The 22548-nt window shown below is 36.8% G+C and overlaps 1 protein-coding gene across 2 annotated transcripts in view; it reads left to right on the top strand.

Annotated features, from left to right (window-relative positions):
• PLXDC2 (plexin domain containing 2) overlaps nucleotides 1–22548 on the top strand; it is a 381342-nt gene that overhangs the window by 152915 nt on the left and 205879 nt on the right. For both annotated transcript variants that reach the window (XM_012767347.3, XM_012767348.3), the window contains one exon: nucleotides 443–654. In XM_012767347.3, coding sequence (XP_012622801.1) covers nucleotides 443–654 — 212 coding nt within the window. The remainder of the gene's footprint in view (nucleotides 1–442; nucleotides 655–22548) is intronic.

Here is a 22548-nt window from a genome sequence, read left to right as displayed (position 1 = left end):
ATGAATGGAAAATAAGTATAAGCTTACAAGTTAATAATGTCTGACTTTTATTTTCAAATAAACTGAAAATCACTTGGTTTCATTCCTTTGTTTGGATTCTTGCTGGCTTTCTCAGAGCAGCTAGAGAATGTTTATGAAGTGTGTGTGTGCAGAGGGGTTGAGGGAAGGGAATAAAAATGCATTGCTTCAGGGCTGCACATCTGTTTTAGGGACTCTGCAAGATCCACACGTTAACCATGTCACAACTCCTGGTGTATCCCACAGTTGCATTCTACTCGGAGTTGCTCATACCAACTCCAGATATTACCAGTAAACAGATTTCAGTGTTATAAGTTAGTTTCCTATTCTCATGACTAGGAGAATTATTATTTTTCTTTTCTAGTACATGCCACATGTGTGTATGACTTATAATGGGTGGTAACACATTTTCTTCCTTTTTCAGACTGGCAGTATGACGTGGCTCAGACCTTCCCTCAAACGGAAGAGGAGGTGGCGGTGGATTTGCACTCGCACAGCCACAGGTGGAAAAGGAACTTGGACCCTCTCAAGGCGGTAGATACGAATCGAGCAAGTACGGGCCAAGACTCTCCAGAGCCCAGAGGCTTCACAGACCTGCTACTGGACGATGGGCAGGACAACAACACCCAGATCGAGGTAGATAAATAATCTGGGTAATTGAAATGGATTAATGAGAATATTTCATGGAAGGTGCCCAACTTCTGTGTACACATAAGCTGTCCCTTCATCTCAATCTAGAGCTTTCAGACTCTTTTCTAAAAGAACAATTTATTAATAAATGTAATAGCTAAGCAATTCAATTATTCATTAATTCATTTACTCATGAAACAGACAAACACGAGGTTGGTGGTGATGACAGTGAAGGGACAATACAATGCCTGCTCTCAAGGAATTAATTGTGTAAGCATCTGAATGCACAAGCAGATCAACCCTATGTCATGTGACATGTCCAAAAACATACAGGCTACAGTGTGGCCTGGAGGACGGTGTGATCAGTCTGCTTGGGATTGGGGTTTGAGGTGTTGTCAAAGACGCTTTGCCTAGGAGTGGGCATTTAGGCAGGGGCTTGGCAGATGGAGAGGAGTCACCTGGCTGATGACCTGTTAATGGCAAGAGGGAAGGGCATTCTTGGCAGAGTGAATTGCATTTGCGGTGCCTGAGGTGTGGAATGGCATGGCATGTTGAGAGTCCCCTAGGGTGACCAACTATCACACTTTGCCCAAGACGGAGGGGTTTCCTGGGATGTAAGACTTCCAGTGCTAAAGTGGGACAGTTCTAAACAAACTGGGATGGCTGGTGACTGTATCACTGTGAGTTATGCTTTGTTATGGTTGGATCCATGAAGTACAATGAGGAGGATGGTCCGGAGAGTGGTTTGTTGAGTACAGGAGTTTGCAGAGTGCACATTTTAGGCACATTTGGGGGTTGCTCAGAGGCCTCAGAGGTGGTGGTAGATTTCTTAAGTTTCCATAGTTGCTAGCCTTGCAAATCATAAAATAGATCTTGTCTGTGAACTAGATATAAAAACAAACAAGTAAATCTTGTGGAAATAAACACAGACCACCCAAATGAGAATAAACGGGCTATTTATTCCCTTTGCTATTGCAAAGGGGTAAGCCAGCCATCTCCTTTAGATGGTAGAGACTCCAAGGCAGGTAGAGAAGTGAAAAAGGTTTTAGTGAAAGAAAGGAAAGGCTTCAGGTGTGCTCCAATTGAAGGATGTTGGCACGGGAAGTTAGAGGTGGGCTGATTAGAAACAGAGCATTTATGTGACTCGTTTGAGGACCATCTTTGGCTTTCTGTGGTTGTTCCTGAGTTGAAATGAGGGATGAACAAATAGGGAATCTCTCAGTTATTAATCCAGCCCTGACCCTTCCTGGCTGACCACTGTCAAGGGTAGGATTTGGCTTCTTGGACTGGCTGCTGCAGAGGTTGGGGTCAGAGTTCATTGTCGTGTATGTTCTGGCCATTGTCTGCTTGCATGCTCTCTCTCTATTTGAAGTTTCACTTCCTATTAATAGTTTCTCTCAGGTGACAGGCTTAAAAATTTTAAGAACAAGGCAGCATTCTTTTTACTTCACCACAGTCCCAGAAATACTCATTATTTAGGGAAAACTCAGGTTCCTGAAGCAGCTATTATATAGTTCTGCAAATAGTATCAAGGTATCATTTTGTTCCTTCCTAGTGAGAGAAATCTTTAGAAGGTCTAAAGCACAGGCTGTGGGAATCAGTATATGTGAAAAGGGCAGTGATTTCTGAAACCCTTGTCCATGGCCTTAGCTACTATGGGGCTGTGATGTCCCCCAGCTGCCCCAGCCAGTCCTTTAACAGGTGACAGAGCATGCGTCAGGAGCAGAAGTCCTATGCTACCTATGAGGCTATTCTGGCTCCTGCTGAGTGGCCTGCTATTTTGGCAACAATGTTGTTATAGCAACTTGGAGTAAGCAATATAGCTCTTCCCTGAGCCCCTCTTTAGCTGGGGTGCCACATAAAGAAAGGAGAGTTGAATAGAAGAAGATGCATCTACTCTTTGCCCAGAACCAGGACCCAATGGAAACATAAGTAAAGAACATGAATTCCTAGAACTCTTTTGATCTCTCATGTAGGGTGCTGAGTTTTCTTGATCACTTATAAAATAGAAAATCTCTTTGCTCAGAGATGTATTAACACTCCTGAAAATAAAATCCCAGTTGTAATAAGAGCTGTGATTTTGTTATTCAGCTGATTTTTCTCTTTTTTACCTTACGAGAGGGAGACCATAAAGTATCAGTAGTTTTGAATCATTAAAAAGAAAGAAAGACAACACAGGAGACTATTTGGTGGGTACTTGCTTGGGGCTAAGGTCTATCAGGTGCTGTAAGGACACTCTCTTGTTTAGTCCTTCAGCATGCTAGTGAGATTTGAGGCCCCACATTCACTGGGTAATCTCAGTGATTTTTTACAGGAGAGCAATTTCAGATTTAGGTTTAGTATCTTCCTAAGGTGTCCCAAAATGAGTACTCAAATCCAGCTGGTATTCAAACCCCGACTTGCCAGGCCCCAACCTTTATCCTTCCTACTTGACTTTGCTTCCTTCAGTAAAAAGAAAGGCAAATGACACTTGCATTAGGTAGTGATTCTGAATAGTGGCAGCCCCTGAATATCCAAACTTTGGGGTTTCAATCTGGCTGGAAGAAGACCTGTCTTGAAGCTACAGTAGCATAATAAGAGCACTGCCTTTATTTTGAGATTCATGTATTATGATCGGGTTCTGGGGTAAGGATTAATAGAAATTACTGAGGATCTAAAGTTCCCCACATCACTCCTTGACACTGCCACTAGTTCTGGAAACAAAAACCTACACCCAAAACTTCTTTGGAAAGTTGTACTTATCCTGGCCCTTAAAATGTCATTTTGAATACTGTTGCATCTGTTTTGGAGAAAAGAGTTTTGCTTGGTTGAGTTAAACAGGAATGAGAAAGAAAGGGACCAAATGGTTATAGACTGAGTACTCTGTGCTGGGCATTGTGACAAGATCTTTCTTATCTTTTAGGAATAAGTGTTCTGATTTATATTGTTTAATATAAACAATACTCATGAAATACCATGTGTGCTTTTTCTTTGAGATGCTTTCAAAGTCAGTGTCAGGGGCAAGAATTATTTAGTCCAGCAGCCTTGTCTTAGGTAGTGGCTGTTAAAATCATTTGTATTCCAAGGAGGCTAAAATCATCCAGGATAGTTGTGCTGTACATGGTCTCTTCATTTTTCCCCATGGTCTAGACTTTATATCCCACTTTCATTTAAATAATAAGACAGAACAAAACAGAAAAACCCTCAACACCCAAAGAAGACAATAGCACATTTACTGTTTTGGCACATATTCCTTCTGAAATAAACAAAGGCTGTTATTCTTTTAGCTTGGTACTTGTTGACAGTATTTTTTCTGGCTCTGCACAAGAATAGATAATGAAATGATTGTAAAACTTAGTATCTCAGTTAGAGAATTCTTCCAATGAAAGTTTCATTGTTGTCGTTTTCTTTTTTTTTTTTTTTTAATATTCTTCCCAGGAAGATATAAAGATGTCTTGATGCCAACTGTATTTCTTGTTGAATAAGCAGGGACCCAACAGCTGGCAAATGTCCCTGTTGATCTGAACATTGGTTTCTGTGAGACCTTTCTTCTTGTATCTACTCTATTCATGTGGACCTATGACCACTTAGTCAGGTGAAAAGAAAAAGTACCTTCTGCTGATTAGTAGGTATTAGAAATGAGGTGTCATAAAACAGTCACTAAGTGTGTTCCTTTTTGTACTTACTCTGGGATATAATGGCTTACAGGACTCAGGTAAAATTGGGCTTTGTTCAGGATTTGGCCTGTTTGAGCAGTCTTCAGTGAACCCACAACCACAGGGACAAATGTAAATAAGCAGGGTGGGCATCTTTACCTTGACACTGGCTGCCCTTCCATTACCTGGCGTGGACTTCTTGCAGCAAAACAGCACCTCATAGAATGGAGAGGGCTTTAGTGGTGTTGACTGAGAATTACTGATGCTTCACAAAGCTCAGTTTCCTATTCCTGTAGGATAGTTTTGGTAACTTACCATTCTTCAATTTATAAAAATCAATCACAAATTCCTCTGTGGCATGCTGAACCAAGTGTGTGGTTTTTACCACTTGTTCACATGCATTATTTGGAAGTGTCATATTCCCTCTCTTGGGACAAAAAGTTTATGAAAGGGATTACATAGTATAACTTTTGCCTTGATTCAAAAGCCCTGCATGATTGAAGAAAGAAGATTTTAAGAACAGGGATTATGGATTATTTAAGTGTAGTTTCATGTTCTAAACTGACTCAGAAATTGGGAGCTAGGCCAATGGCTCTGAAATTTTAACATGCTTACAAATCACCTGGGAATCAGGTTAAAATGCATGTTTTGATTTCTTAATTCTAGGCTGGCGGCTGCCTGATCTGTATTTCTAACAAGGTCCTGGGTGATATAACTGTGGTCAGCCTACAGGCCAATTTATTTTTTAATTCATTCTTTCCTTTTTTTTTTTTTTTATTTCAGCATATTACAGGGGTACAAATGTTTACGTTACATACACTGCCTTTGCCCCACCCAAGTCAGAGCTTCAAGTGTGTCCATCCCCAAATGGTGCTTGTTTTTCCATTCTTGTGGTACTTCACTTAGTAGAATGGGCTTGAAATTTTTCGTTTCAAGGAGGTAGACCACAAAGCAGATTTAGCTATTAGCTTTGAGGGTATAAATGCTCTGCAAAAACTTGAATTATATTTAATTGCCTACCAACAATATGTCTCATGGAGTTCTCATTCTGCTACTCAATTAAAAATGGCAGGTGTATCTAACAACTGTTGTGTCACCCACGTGTGCCTTAAAGTTCGTATCTCAGGAAAGTACAGTTGAGAATGATCAGCAAATATGTGTGAAAGACTTAGCTAAAAACTAGAGATAAACAATTTTTCTCTCAAACGCATATGTAAAAACTCTCTTTGCTCTTCCACTGTCATGCACACTGCCAGTTGTGTTGGCGTCTTAATTTTACAAATTGTACAATATGTTTCCTTAAAAAGTTTGCCAATTGCTAATTGCTGCACACAAGGTTATTGCGTGGGCTCTAATAGTTTATTGCAGTCCGTTACTAGGTAATCTCTCTGAGAGGAAAGACGTTACTGGCAGCAAATGCTTAATCTAAAAGAGAGTGTGGGGCCAGGCACAGTGGATCATGATTATAATTGCAGAACATTGGGAGGCTAAGTGGGGAGGATGGCTTCAGGCCAAGAGTTTGAGGTTGTAGTGAGCTTTGATTGCACCACTACACTCCAGCCTGGGCAACAGAATGACACCTCATCTCTTTAAGACAAACAAACAATCACCTAAAAGAAAGTGTCATTGCTTTCATTATTTTACAGAGAAAAAGGCACATTTTGTAATGTCGATGTGAGCAGAATCCTCATGGTATGTTTGCAGGATAGAGAGTACATCAGATATCCTTATATCAGGAAAATTCTACTTCTTGTCTGTCTATTAAGCCTAAATAAGCTTTCTCAATTTCACGGAGCTGACAATGACAATAATGAATATAAATACACAGTAGTAACAAGACGCAGCATCCTGATTCACAGAAATAGAGTGATAAGAATTTGCAGGATATTGCCATGCTGATTCTGTCTTTAGGCTGCTGTTCTCCTACAGAACGCATAGAAGACAGCAGTTACATACAAGCAGAATGTCAGATGCAGATTTTTGACATTTTTCAAAAGGAAGAAAAATACCTTCTAACACTGAACCCTTCTGTTACTATATTTATTATGCATGTGAAAAGCTGGTGGAGATTTTTTTTTTAATGAAGCATTTCCATTTTAGGGATTTTATACTTGCAGAGGTTTCAGCACATGGTTGCAGATGTATAAAGCTGTGCACAGGGAATGCTAAGATTAATCCCGAAGAAGTACACATATTGGACTCCAAAGTGAATTATAATTTCCCAAATGCTTGTTAGGTGTCAGATTGACTTTCACAAAAGAGAAGAAAGCAGGCATTGTGAAGATGTGCAATTGAAAAGGAGAAGAAATATTGCATAGGTTAATTAACATGCAGAAGGAGATCTTTATTCAGCAGAGAGCCAGGATTAATGTAGGGACAAGGTGTCACTTGAACCAAGTCATGAAGAGAGAATTAGAAGATATCAAGGTATTGCTAGGCAGAGAGTTTTACACAGATAAGCAGGAGCAAGATTCTATGCTAAGGTGTTTGGAATTTATCAGGAAGATGCCTTGAAGTTGCTGAAAGATATTAAATAGGGAAAGGCAAGATTGCATTGATGCTCCTAATAGATTACTGTGGGAACTGGGTCAGAAAGTCCAAATCTGGGAGTGGAAAAATAAGTTAAATTTAGAAGAGAATTGTGGTAGAGTGAGTGATTTAGGAGAAAGACTATGAAGGAACATAGAATTTCAGAAATATTTAGGTTTTTAAGAAGCCATTTGCTTAAATTAATTGTTATTGCCAAATTTTTGCCCAACTTTATGGTATTTGCTTGATTCTGAAGGTTAATTTTGGATTTTTGTCATTGCTTCTGATAAAGTGACCTGATACCACCTTGAAAACACCCGCCTAATGTGGGTTGGGAATTGGCTTCATTTCTTCAACTCTCTAGGGTCAAAGATTGTACATTAACTGACAACAAAATCTATTTCAACCTTTTCTGGTTTGGTAATTTGCAAAAACGCATAGTTTTTAAACTTCTGATTTTATCCCATTCGTTTTCTTTTGGAATATTGCTGAGGACTTTTACTTTGCAAAGAAGAAAATGCACTGAAAATAGTAAATCATGTAGAAGTGATATCTACAATCATTGCTCATCCTCTAAAAAGATAATGAGGATTAAAATAGAGTATCATATATCTTGCTCAATTATAGATTATTCTTAGCCTGACATGTCGGCTCTTTATTGGAACAAAAATGGAAAAAGATCCATAACTGTCCTTCAAAGAGTTTCATAAAGAATAACTGAATTTTGTCTCTGATGCTTCACTATTAGCTAATTGAGTTTACTTACAGTAATGGCATGAAAATAGTCTTTGAAATGATACATACAGGTTGTAAATTATTAAGTGTGTTAGTCATATAATTTATTTCCAGAACAAGAATTATGTTTCAGCGTGAATAACATTCTTTCATTCTCCATGTTCAAAGAGAAATATATTTAATCTCCTCATCACCTGAGGGACCCTAAGATTAATTATAAGAACATTGCATCAAGTTTTTTCTACTTCAATTCCCTAGCCATTCATGAGGACCCCATTATATCTTCCCTTTGCATTAAATAGTGAAAGTGATAGGGAAAGTCTAATAAAGGGAATTCCAGGTAACTATTAATCAGGTGACTTTCTATTTTATCATCTTGCAAACTTATGTTTCTTCTTGGCCTATATGAGTTTTCAACAGGGCATTTAAAAACACTTATGTGAAAATTATTATTTTCAATACAAAAAATTATAGTGTAGCCTCAATGTCATAGGTCTAAATATTTATCTAATTGATTTTTTTAAAACCATCCTAAAAGATCCAGATGAATTGTTCTGGCAGTTCAGAATACATTTGGTCTTTATATGTTGACAAAGGGCCCATGATGAAGGAGCAAGTGACCATTCAGTATGGGCTGGAACTCAGGAGTAGGCAGGCCAGCAGATGGAGGAGGCCCCTGTTCTCCTGGCAGCTAATGGAGAATGAAACTGGATGCACCCACAGTGCAACAGTGCTGAGGGGGTGGGATTTGTTCCTTTGCTTTCCCAAGCATGAGAGGGGAATGGCAAAGGGGAAACACACATTTGAGGACCAAGTACCAAGTGTGGTCCAGGCTTACCCACCAGCAGTAATTTAGGAAACTGTGAAAAATGTCATTCACCTGCACCTCGACTGGAGTTACCAGGTCCTCAGGAATATCGATTGAGTTCAGCTCAACTCATTTCCCTATGGGGACCATAACCTATGTCTTCAGATAGAGCTTCTGGGATCATTCAGTGGGCAACCTCATTCTATATTTATGTATTAGGCCTTAAGGACAAGTTTTTTTCCTGTGATTTTCAGATTCAGAAATGGAATAATAAAGTGATTGTCGCTCAAAGGCTAAATAAATCTGAGTTGCATAGACATGCTAATAGCATGATTTTTATTACTGCATCTGAGAAAGTGTCAGGGCCACTACTTATTCCCATAAAGATTTGTAGTATAATGAATCTGCCAGCCTCTACAACATAAACTTATGTAATTTTTGGAATTATTAATGCCAATTGGGTACACTAATCACATCAAGTCTTTGCCATTTAATTTATCATACAAATTAATGTGCACTCAACAATTTAGCATCAATTTCATTGAAAATATAAAGGATAAAGGCCTCCTGATAAACAGTGATGTTCTGTAATTTTATGTGATAATCAAACGTTTCGATGGAACTTTGCCGAAAATGTCTCATGTGTCTTTGATAAATACAATGACTTAGATGCAAACAGTATTAAGTCTATACATAAATGAGCCATTACAAATATAAGAGACATTTAAAATTTTCTCTGATTATTTAAACTTAAGAGATGAAAAATTGTATTTCTATTTTTAAGCAATGATGTGTAACATACTCTGCTAAATGTTCAGGGAGTTTTACTTCACCTTGTGTTTCTAAAGCAGATTTAAGATAGATATGAGCCTCTTTATTTAAAAAAAAAGTGTGCGTGTGTATATTCATGTTCATTGCTTTTGCATTTGTGATAAAGAAATTTGCCAATATGCTACTTCATGCCCTGTTAAGAAAGTCATCAAATGTCCAATGGTCCGAGAAGGGTTGGTAACACTTAGAATAAAAAGAGACTGCCTTAGTTTTCATTTTGTGTTTTCCTGAAAGAAAATCAGAGCAAGGCACAGATGTCTGAATCTATCTAGAAACAAGAGAAGAACTGACCTTTGCAGTCCTTGGGAACAGTTGTTTTTAGCTATTTTCTTTATATTTCAAGCCTGAGCTATTAAGTTGAAGTAATAGTTTGGAAGTCATTGCACTGAATTGAATCAATGGATTAAACACAGTTGAAACTATTTCTTTTTCACAAGTAATTTCTAGCTCTTTTGGAAACTTCATATATTTATGCAATCACTAGCTTAAAGAACAAAGCTATGGAAATCACTAATATTTACCTTTTAGATGATACCTTTATAGCTATTTCTATCTATTTGCCTGCCTAACCTATCATCTATCTATATCATTTTGGATTCACAATGCTCATCCCATTTGTGGCCATAGGAATTTGAAATAAAAACTTACAAAACAAACTTATGTTTAAATTTTAAAAATTCACTTAGTTATAGCACCTCTTATTAAGGAAATCTTTCAAGTACTTCCAAAATTAAAGATGTTTCATCTCGTGATGGGATTATCTACCTAAAAATAATGCTGCTTAATCTTTTGGGGTTTAAATGAATTATAATCTTGAAAATTTTCTAATTCATAGAATCAATACATTGATTTTGATTCTCACATTTTTTTCTCTAAGAAAATTTAGGTTATAATATTTTCTTATTTTTCTAAGATTATAATGCTTTGCACAGTACTCATTAATTGAATGTAAATCTCTACTTGTTCTGTCATTTAAAACTAATATAGAGAAAAAATAAATTAAATTTTCATATTCTGAAAATGTTTACAAGGAACATTACCAAACCCTTCCAGAAGATCTGAAAACAGTTAATTTGTCGATATAAATAAGATTATAGAATGATCTGTTATGTTAAAAAACAAGATAGAAATGATTATTTTTCTCTTCCTTAAATACCATTTCACTAAAAATTGACTTATCATCTTCCTCTATCCACTGAGTAATCAGACATTGCTTTATGATTTTTTACAAATGAATGAGATTAATCTTCCTCAAAATAGAACAGTATCACATTCAAATGAGGAAAATGTAACTAAATGAGTGTTTGTAAGAAAAAAATATTATCCATAAATATAGATATATGCTAGAAAAAAATAATAAGCATTCATTAGAAATTTTTCTCATCTTACCAATTGACCAGGTGATAGCAAAATATCTTCTAAAGGTAAACAAACTTTTTAGACAAATCTTTTTATAGTCCCTGTTCCTAAAAATCTCTATGGAATGTAATATTGTCCATCTTAAACCTAAAGAAATAAAATGATTAGTAAATTAAGAAGCCCCCCTTCTTCCTTTCTGTCAACAACCCATCCCAGGTAAGATTGTTTCTGGCAAACCTTCCCCAAGAGAAGGAGACCTTGCAAAACAGTTCAGTTACTTATTTCACTGGAAGTCAAAATGACTTTCGTTATGAGAGTGAAAGTGTTATTTTGCCTCACTGAATAGATTTGTTATGGTCTGAGCAAATTTAGAATGTATTTGATATGCTTTGTTCAGACAGTTTTGTTGCTGAACAATTATAACTGCCATTTCAAGGATCTTTTAAAAAAATTTGCCTTGTCAATGTGTATTTTTTACCTTGTTATTAAAAAAGAGAATGTAATATATTCTGCACACAAAGCATTTGCATAAAAGGCAAAAGAAAGTAAAAACTCTGCATTTTTATCTCAAGAACAATGTTGAAACATTTTCAAAGGGAACTATTTATTTTTTTGAGCGATCACTTGTGAATGCAAATTTTAGTAAATAGTAAATGACTGTGGGACTGTTCTTGATTTTCTATTGACTTTTTAAATGTTGGTAATGAAGAATCTAGAAAGAGAAAATGATTTCCAATGTTGAAACAGTCCCCGAGACAAAGCAAGGAGTGAGTTGAGGGCAGGGAATCAGAATCTGGGACAAACATTAATTTTCTCACTTTGTTCCATTTTATTCCAGCAAAGCTTTTGACCAGTCATCTTCTGTCTGGTCTGTAGCCACCGTACCAATGTATCATTGTCTTCCTTTGAGCTGCAGTTGCAAAATGAGGAGCTGAAGAACTTGGCATTGTAGGTAGTGATTTTAAAAATCCTTATGTCTAGGCAAGGTTGATATATACCAGAGTCTTTTTTTCAAATCTATATATAGAAGTTTTGATAATTTATATGTATGTGTGTGTGTTTGTTTATGTGCATGAGGTTTGTGTATGCATGAGTACGTACGTGTACACTCACGTGTGTGTATCATTTCTGATCATGGCTATTAAAAATTACTTCTGTGGGGAGAAATAAATGGTGGCTGGGATAACCCTTGTACCTTACACTTAGCATACACTCAAATTAGATGTTTTATTTCCTGGAACACCACAACTGATGTGTTTTTCTGGTGGGGACAATAATAAAAACTAAGCAGAGGATTGGCCAAGAGTCCCTTTCAGTTGAGTGAATTCCTTAAATTTTAAATATGTTCTCTAGATATGTTTAAATATGTTCTCTGGCTCTCAAAGCATAATGGACTTTTCAAATAAGAGTGATCATAAATTATGAAAAGGTGGGGAAAGGGTCTGATGGTGACCCCAAGGTGATGAGGCTAGAATGATGTTCTCTAATCCCCTCGTCCCTCGTTGACCCCTTTTCCAGGAAAAGCACGTAAAACCCTATGAGGCTTGTGCACCTGGGTCTGTTCCAACCACTGTGTTCCCTCTATTTTCTTATTGGCGCCGTGGTCCTCTCAACCACATATTTCTCTTGACTAAGAACTCATATACCACTAACGACTTGTGCAGTCTGAAACCATGTTCCCTGTCTCCGTTATTGCAAGGCCATAGGGGAGTGTAAAGTAGATTCTCTTCTGCAGTAAGTGACAGGGCCTCTCTGTTCATAAAGCAGGGTTTGGCCAATGGAACTCCATGGATAGCGCTCCAAACCGTGTATCTGTGAAATGACCAGACTATTTCAAAAGACCAAGTCTAGGAAAAATCTAACTCAGATTTCAATCTCTGTGAGGGAAGAAACAATGCCTGGTACCTTGCTGATGATCATAGAACACCCATAGATTTGAAGCTAATTTTACTGGATGTGAAGAGAATAGTGTTTAACTGAGGGTTAGGGAGAAAACCCGGAAAGGATAAAGAGACTCTTCCTTCCTTTTAGGCCAAGAAAACCAAGACTCAATTGTGGTTTGGACTGTTAAGTAAAATGCAGTCCATGTGACTAGAAGTAGAACTGTGTTACTAACAAAAGCCTGATATTTTTTGTTGGCAATATCCACATTAAAATAAGTAGTGGAGTGGGATATGTGATTAGAGATTGTCCATTGGGGTTCTTTCTCAAGCAGGACATTTGTTTTCGTACTCAAATTATGAGTACCATTTTCTTCTGAAAAAGAAGGAACAGATATAGAATGGAGGAAAGCAAGGTAGTTACAGAGAGGCCTAGAAAGTGTTTATCCCATGGCCATGGTGCTGAAATCCTTCTTCCTGTAGGCACAGGACCATATGCAGTGCCTTTCTGGAAACCAGCCTGTCCACTCCAGTTTCCACTTACCTATGTTGATTAAAGCTCATGCTACCTGCATATATTTTCTTCCTCCCCATCAAACTGTGTCTTTGGAGAATGACAGGTTTGAGACTGTCCTCATTCAAAAGAAAAGTAAGAGGCAGCAGTGCTGATATTAGTAGCAGATCGCTCCTTGTAGATTCTGGAACAGAGCAAAGTGAAGCCATCAGCAGTTTGTAAAGGCAACGAGGAGCTTACAGAAAAGCATTCTGTTGGCTTTAGCAAGCTGCAACTTCTGTTCTACATTGGTCATTTTGCTTCTGCAGTGGCTGTTTTTGCCCACTTTGCTGTTTTCCTCTCTGTTTCTGCTCTCAGGCAACCAAAAATTGAAATGCTGCAAAGCACACATGGCTGGATAGAAAGAGAGAGAGAGAGAGAGAGAGAGAGAGAGAGAGAGAAATAGAGAGAGAGAGAGAGAGAGAGAGAGAAAGAGAGAGAGAGAGAGAGAAACACCTTGCTGATTTCTGTCCATGCCAGTGATGGCTTTCTCAGCAGGGAACAGGCATGGCAGTGCCTCTCTGTGGGCAGAGACCATCTGGGCATCTAGGTAGACTAGGGGGATCAGACTCATCAAAACACTGGACCCTTCCAGGATTGCACAGCCACTTACTCCTTGGTGAATGATCCGTGGCCCCCAGGTTCCTTTAATAGAATGATCCGTGTCTCACCCTCCTTAGGGAATCAAAAGACACCCATTTCCAAGTTCCCCTGTGATAGGATCAATCTGGAATTTCTCTTTCCATTTTCTTTTTGGATTATGTATCTGCCTAGTTCTCACATGAAGAAATCGAATTCCATTTTTAAAAATGGCTGTATTAACCACAGTTTTGGATCGATTACTCCATTTCTCTCACACAGACTCCTCCAAACAGAATCCCATGCAGTAGATTTTAGTAAAGTTACCTTGACAAGAGTTCTGAGGGTTTCAAACTCTTCAGTTTCATGTATATATATAGTTTCATATATATTCAGTTCCATATATAAATATATATACACATATACATATATATTTTTTCAGTCTCATATTTAAATATAACCACTAAATTTACATTATGTTGGCAAATTTGATTGCCCTTGGGGCCATGAAAGTAATACTCCAGGTGTTAGAAGAAGAAGAAGAAGAAGAAAGAGAAAGACAGATGCACATGTGGCATGATTTATGTCAAAAGACTGTCTCCCTGGATTTAGGAAAACAGTGCAGCATGGGGACCATGGAGATCACAACAGAAATCCCCCACCTAATGGAGCAGCTGCTATGACTGGGGCCATCTAGGGATCTGGGCCCATGGTGGCAGATCTCCTAGTTTCTCAAGAGACATCCAAAAACTTAAAGTTTGGCTATTCATTCATTTTTTTTTCTTAGTCACATGTGGCCCAACACAGTGATGGCAAAACAAAACATGTGCACAGGCCCATCTATCCAATGGGCTGCCAGTTGCTATTGCACATATACACCAAACTAATAATTAATCACCTTGTTGATGTAAACTTACTAAGTCATCTCAGAGGACCATTTTATTTCCAAGTTTTGTTTTGTTTTGTTTTGTTTTTTTTGAGACAGAGTCTCACTTTTGTTGCCCTGGCTAGAGTGAGTGCCGTGGCGTGTCAGCCTAGCTCACAGCAACCTCAAACTCCTGGGCTCAAGCAATCCTCCTGCCTCAGCCTCCAGAGTAGCTGGGACTACAGGCATGCACCACCATGCCCGGCTAATTTTTTTTTTGTATATATATTTTTAGTTGGTCAATTAATTTCTTTCTATTTTTAGTAAGAGATGGGGTCTCGCTCAGGATGGTTTCGAACTCCCAACCTCGAGCAATCCACCCGCCTCGGCCTCCCAGAGTGCTAGGATTACAGGCGTGAGCCACCCTGCCCGGCCTATTTCCAAGTTTTGAGCGGCATCTCACTGTTGAACTTCATGTTTACCCCATAGCAGCATACTATCTGTTGAGTTGAATTTGGTCAGCTATACTATGATTCCTGGATATATATTCCAGACTTCTCTACTTCTCTCCCATACTTATCTTATGTAAGCACCATCCAGGTGAACTATTTCCTTTTGCTTCAGTTAAAACAAATTATTGAAAACAAGTAGTTTAAGATGGTTTTAGAACTCTCCCCTTCACTGGCGATTTTGAAGGAAGTTTCTAAGATTATTTTCTTGTTCCTCTGAAATATTACAGTGTGTGAAATCATAGTCATGGGAAATCTACTGTCTGGTTATAATTGATTCAGTACTCCAAGTTTTCAGAAGTATTTAAACATATGGACAAAAAGTTTTACATTTATTATTAATTGCACATAAATATTATAATTTAAACAATGACATTTCTTCAAGTAACCATCTTTTCTTGTTTGTTTGTTTTTTGAGACTGAGACATTTTAGGCTTGCCAGAAAGACTTTAGAAAGTCAAAATAATTTGAAACATTGGTAAAAGTTTCCACTTTCAATAAGACAGGAGTTGGCCTATGGCTATCACTAGCTTACTAAAAATAAACAAATGGGTAAACTATATGATCATGTAACCACCACATATGCAATAATATTGAGTATATGTAAAATAGCCAGAAGATTTTCTAAATTGCACATAGGTTTGGAGGGGAAAAAAGGATGAAACTCAAGCAAATAACTGTTTAAGGGACAAACTTTGAGTTCATGACTGGCTGCATTTCTTTTCATTTTTATAGCAGTTTCTACAGATATAGGTGGTAGCTTACGCAAGACACTTGTTTTAGAGGTGTGCACCTGTTTTCTCATAGCCGATTCCCAGTGAATTTATGATAATTAATCTCTTAAAGAAAAACAGCCACTTCACTTTGCCAGACTATAGATTTGCTCTTTCTTCATTCATAAGGACTCCCTCTGTGGAGCTGGAGAGATTCCTTAACTCTTGTACGTATGTATATTTCTCTTCATGATCTATTATTTGGAAACACTAATTCTTAATGTTCTGAAATATTTAGGCTATTTTGGAAACTGAATTGTATAGATAAATCCTTCTACCATGTTTTTCATGAGTGAACATAACCGCCCATAATTGCATATATTCTTCAATAAATAATGCCTGGTGAGAAAATTAAACTTCAATTAGCAATGCTTTTTTTTGTACCCTAGATAACCCTGTTTAGAATAAAATATTGCATAAGTTAAATAGTTTCCCAAGAGCTCTGACCCAAGTAAATGAGGACAAGCCTGAACTAAAACCTAGAAAGGAAAGGTGGAGGAGAAGACAAAAAAGTAATCTGGAACTTTTTGGAAAATTCAGACTGATTTCTTGTTATTTCCTATCTGAATAGCAAACTATTTATTTAGTGCCCAGTTTACTTCAGGAAGCATTTTTAAACATCATTAAACTAAATATAGTTTAAATATAGTTAAGGATAGTTAAACAAATGTTAGGTATTATAAAATCCATGTTTTATCCACATACAGAAAACATATACGTGGCTTTGCTCAAAATCTTCTAATGGGATTTTACCCTGTCTTAATAGAGGAAATTCTGTTTTGGACATCTTAATTTATTAAATTGTTTTCTCTTTCTTAGCCAAATCTTTCATCTCCAGAACATTCACTTAATAATCCTCATTCTGACTTTTACGTATAGTAAGGCCAGTCCCTCCTGTTATGCTGTGGTCTCGTCACCATTCATTTCTCAAGTGGCACACTCCCCAACCATTCTGATCTTCCTCCACCAGCCACATTTTATGTTGTAGACATCTGCTTAAAATGTTGAGCTCACAATTGTACTCCACAAGAATTCATCATGGAACTATTGTACATCTAGCAGCTGTGTCTCAATTTACTCTCAGGTTGTCCTCTATAAATCAATTAATTAATATTAACTGACATTCAAAAATGCATAGCACATGTTTTTATAAGAGAAAACCTTAGGTTTCTAGATTTTATATGTCCATTTATACATTTATTCATTCTACACATCTTTCAAGAGTGCTAGTTGCTAGTATTTTTTAGTAAATAAAGCAGATATGAATGGAGCCTTCTTGGAACTTACAATTTAGTGGGTTGGATAAAAATTAAGTAAATGAATAATCTATAATTATAAATATGATAGAACAAAGTGGATGCAGAGATATGGGTTATTGGTTTGAGGTGAAAAGAACCTTCTAAGATAGGGCGCTTAGGGAAGACCTATCCGAAAGGCTGAGATCAGAGCCCAGAGGTCCCTGAAAGCTATGTGAGAGAATTTGTGTTTCTTTGGAGCCTGATGTATTCCATGACCATTATTTGTAGTATGGGCAGTATCCTCAGAGGACCCTTAAAACCTGCTTACTAGAATAAGGATTAGAGGATTATAAACATGTGAACAAATTTCCCCCGCCTCCCTTTCCCTCCCAACCTACCACCTCCCCCAGTGCATATTTTGAGAAGTTCCTTGTGGTTCCTTTTGCCTGCACAATGGCCTCTCAGCTACCTTCAGGTAACCAGAATGATCTTAGGATTTCTGTAGAACCCTGTACCCAGAAGAAAAAAATGTGAAGCACATACAAATAATCATTTGCTAGGGCCATTATTATCATTACTGGAGTGGGGGAAATTTTGACTTTGAAGATAAAAATCTTGCAACTTTCCTAGAGTCTCTGTGAATAAAATATACTTGGCAGAGTATGAGAAATTCTCTAAGCTTTAGCTTAGCAATTTTATGACAAATACTTTTGATTATTTAAATATGTTCTAGTCTACCTCCAAAGGGGAAGACAAATTAAGCATTGTGGCAGTGGCCTCTGGAGTTTGGATATCATTGTAAGACCAAATTGAAAGAAAAAACAACTTTTATTTTTTTTAAAGTAATGGCATTTACAAATATATATTATAATTTGCTATTGTTTCAAAAAAAACACATTAAAAAGAAATAGAACATGGCAGAATAAATGATAGGTAAATAACTAAATGTATCTTACCAAATTTTCCTTATGCTTTTCACATTTTACTCTTTGAACAGCACTATATAACAAATTCTTTACCATGGATCTAAAACATTTCTCTAAATCATAAATTCATTGATAAGTATGTGCTATGGTTTGAAGATATCCTCCAAAAAGTATGTGTTGGAAATTGAATCCCCAGTGCAACAATGTTGGGAAGTGAGGAATAAAAAGAGGTGATTAGGCCATGAGGGTTCAGCCCTCATGAATGGATTAATGCTATTATTGAGGTATTGCTGATAAAATGATGAGTTGTGCCCACTTATCTTGTTCTCTCTTGTATGTTCTTGATCTCTCTTGCCTTTATTCCCTGGGGTAACACAGCGAGAAGGCTGTCACAAAATAGTGGCTGTTCAGTCTTGGACTTCCCAGCCTCCAGAACCATGAGCCAATACATTCCTGTTTATTATAAATTACCCAGTCTGTAGTATTCTGTTATAGCAGCACACAATGGACTGAGACACTGTGTAAACCACAAAAGTTAGTTATAGGCAGCTACTTTCCAAAAAACCTTTTATTTAAAAAACCTACCTGCAAATTATTTTATTACTTAAAAAGATATTCTAGGGACAATTTCCACCTATAGTTTTCAAGGCAATCTGTTTATTTTGCCTCCTTGGCTTTAACAATCATTCCTCTCTTATTCCTCTGCATGTTTTGAAAATTATTGTTGGCATTATGCTTGCAATACAAACCTCTAGGCTATCACAAGTTATATAAAATCTCAGCTACATAAGGGGACCAAATATGTATTGGATTTAAGAAACAATGTCCTGCATGTTGCACTAATCACTAAGAGGTCATCATGTCAAAATAGCCTTGTACAAAGACCTAGATTGAAGTTTAGTTTTACACTAGTTGTAACAGAACACTGATGTGCTATTTGTTCATATCTGTTCTCACTCATCTGGTTCCAAGGAATGTTTATTACATCTTTCCTCTCTGATTCCATGTATGAATTGTTCTCTCCAACCCCTTCCCCATTGTTTCTATCTTCACTCCCTGGAATAATAATGTTTCTTCTAAAGGAAAACTCAAGGATAACTTTGACATAAGCTTGCTTCGCCTTTTTCTTTTCTTCAGAATGTATTGATGTTTTCACCATTAAACAATATTATTAATTTTGTCTACAAATTAACTAAATGCATTATATTAATTGGTGACAATTGTAAGCGACTTTTATTCACATTGTAGATTAATGCATAGAACAACCAAGCCCAGACAGGAGAAATCCATGAGAAAATGGAAATTGTCTGCTTTTTGCAAGTATTACATTTTACAAGTACATAGAATTCTAATGTAGAGCATTCAACTAAGAGTTTCTGTTGTGATTTGTTTTGAATTTTCATTCGAGATGCACAAGTAAATCAAGTGGTTCTAGGGTATGTTATTAATACAGTCACTTAATACCTATGTTTCCCACTAAACTGTAAGGTGCATAAATGTTCTTTTCTGTTGTTGCTGCTTACCATATATTTCTTAAAATGAAATTCTCCTGAATAAATGTTTTTAATATCCTAATAGTAAAAGAAGATATATTTAAACTAAAAAGGCAAGTGGTTGATATTTGAACCACAAGCACCTGGAAGTAGAATATTCTTCGGTATGAGTTTCCACCCAAGGCTAACAAGTCAGAACTAGTTGGTTTAGTCATATAATTCATGTCTTGAAAAGAAAGAAAAATATAAGTGAAGTGGTATCATCTCAGGAAAATGGTTCAATTTTTTAGAGTTTTAAGGATTAAATATAATGGATAGAATCACTTGGGGATCTCTTAAAGATTTCAAAGCACAAGCCATACTTCAGATCAATTAAATTGGAATCTAGGGTGAGGTGCATGCTGATAACATGCAGACAAGTCTGGGAACCACTGAATAAGAGCAAATACCACCCATTAGCTGATTTCCAAATTGATGAATGTATAATGTTAAATGCACAAATTTAAACTTCCCAAAGCTAAATATAATCTTCTTCTAAGTGCTATTTATAATTAGTATTGTGTTTGGTACAGTCACATTCAACTTACCACTGTTTAATACCTCGAAGCCTACTGTTCATATGCTGTGTCTGAAGGTGTCCCCCAAATTCATGTGTTGGACACTTAATTCCCAATGCAACAGTGTTGGGAGGTGGTGCCTAATGGAAGGTGATTAGGTCATGAGGGCTACACCCTCATGAATAGACAGTGTTATAAAAAAGCTTGTGGAAGTGGGTTACCCCTTTCTGCCCTCCTGCTATGTGAAGACACAGCATTTATTCTCCCTTGCCCTTCTGCCTTCTGCTACAGAAGGATATAGGAAGAAGGCCCTCACCAGATACCTGTGCCTTGATCTTGGGCTTCTTAGTCCAGAACTGTGAGGAAATAAATTTTTGCTTTTTATATTAAATAAATTACCGAGCTGTGGTATTCCAGTATAGCAGCGCAAACAGATGAAGACATTATGTTTGCAGACTGATGGTCTTTAAAAATGTTTTGGTATCTCGACCTTGCAGCATATCCATTGCATTTTTGAAACTGCTTTATCTCAACACTTGTTTCAAGGCTGGCATAACCTAAATAAATAAATAAATAAAATTTTACATAAATTAATGCAGTAGAAACCATGATATGAGGATTCCACATCTATCTTTGGGATATGTATAGATGCAACCTGTGAAACTTCCAGAAAACATTTCAGAAATTGTCTAGATATTATATCCAGTAAGGAAGAGAAATCTGGATACAGCTTACTTTACTGCGATCCATTTCAACATGTATAGAACTTTAAGGGTCACCATTTTAAAAATAGATTAAGGACTCTATTATTCCCAAAGTTTTCTAGAACATAAACTGTGTGTGGTTTGGAAAATAGTAAGTTCAAATTGACATAAGTGAAATTCTTAGAATTCTATCACTTTCTAAAGAGGATGAGTTAAAAATTTTTATAGATGTCTAAAGTCTTGGTTTGGGCATGATCATGTAAACATACAACATGTCCAGTTATATTTTGGAAATTTCAGCTAATTGGTTGTATTTGTTCTTGTTCAGTGGTTGCCAGACTTGTCTGCATGTTGGTATCATACCCTGCACCCCATCCCAGATTCTAATTTAATTGGTCTAGCTAGCGTATGGCCTGGGCTTTGGAATTTTTAAAGGTCTCCAGGTGATTATAAAATGCAGACACATTTGAGAACCACTGCCGTAGTTCAAAGGCATTTGCTAGCTCATGGCATTGTCCCACTTTGGGCAGGCATTCAAGTATTCAGTGAGAGAAAAATAGAAATGCAGGTGTTACTTGAATATGGGAGACCTTCTCAATTACATCTGATTACTACTAAGACCTTGTTTCTGTGGTTTTTATATGTACTGTATTTTGGAGGCAATGATATTTATTTTTCCATATCTGTTTTTTAGTATTTAAAAAGGTATATAGATATGCCAAGTTCTGCTTTAAAATATTAAATGGCATCAGTTATTCTGAACTTTCCAGCTTATTTCAGTTATACTGACTAAATACTTCAGATTCATTTCCAAGTGCCCCTCTGCCTCTCAAATACTGGCAAACCTTCTGGATTTTTCATAGTCCCACAACAGCCTCTTTCGTTTTTGTTCTTGTTAGTAACTTAGTTTGAGCTATGATGATTTTATTCTTGGCCTATTCTAATAGCTCTCAAACCAATGTCTGATTCTAATCTCTCTATAGTTTTTTTCTGCTCATTTCCGTGTGTTCAGACCAGTATTGTGGTTCTCTTACACAGGTTTGGAATAGAGATATTTGAGTATCTGTATTTTCTTACTCTGTTGCAGGCTTCTGGAGAGCAAGGACTATATCATAAACATCTCTTTGCCCTTCACAGCCTCTCACTCAAGGCCTCCCACATACATAATTAGCGCATCATGAATACTTGTTAACTTGAATGAGTGACAACCTAAAAGAAATGGTTGTAAATAAATAGGCCATTTTACAACATCTTCCTACATTAGACCATATTCTCTTGAATATTTTACCTGCATATATTTTTCTTGGAGTCTTTCCAGCTATTTCTTTAGAAAGTGAAAATAATGCTGATTTCTCCCCATGTAATTTTGCAAGATAGAAGCAAAAAAAAAAAAAAAAAAAGGCGGGGTAAACATGCTTCTCAGACTGCACTGAAATAAAATCTCTTCTAGCTATCTGGAAATTTTATTGCGGGCTATAAATGCCAGCTTTATAGATCTGAAAGAGACTCTGCAAAATCAGCAAAACCATACTATGAAAATATTTGTTTGAATGTAGCACTGGTGATTTTAAAACAAAACTGCTCAACAGATTGTGTTTTTCTTTTTTTTCTTCTTTATTTTTAATGACTCATGAAACTATTGCAACCTCTGTCCCTCTCTGCTCTGCCCTTATTTGCCTTCCATATGAGCTACCTAAAGTTAAGTGAGTTGGCAACAAAGTTTTCCTTCTTCTAAGATGTGGTCCTAGAAGAATTTATTATTTGAAACGGGCTTTTAAATTTTTACTTAGAAAGCGTTAGGAAGACTTACACTGCTAAAAGCACCTCTATGCAAATGAAAGCACTTTTAGAAATTATTTGAAAAAAAATTGAAACTACCCAGGGTATTGTCAAAATGGTGTCCCAACAAAGGGGACATGGTACAGT

Source organism: Microcebus murinus, chromosome 25 (assembly GCF_040939455.1).
Source record: "Microcebus murinus isolate Inina chromosome 25, M.murinus_Inina_mat1.0, whole genome shotgun sequence".
Taxonomy (NCBI): Eukaryota; Metazoa; Chordata; class Mammalia; order Primates; family Cheirogaleidae; genus Microcebus; species Microcebus murinus.
The sequence above is the reverse complement of the archived record's forward strand: the minus strand, read 5'-3'. Positions and strand labels throughout refer to the sequence as shown.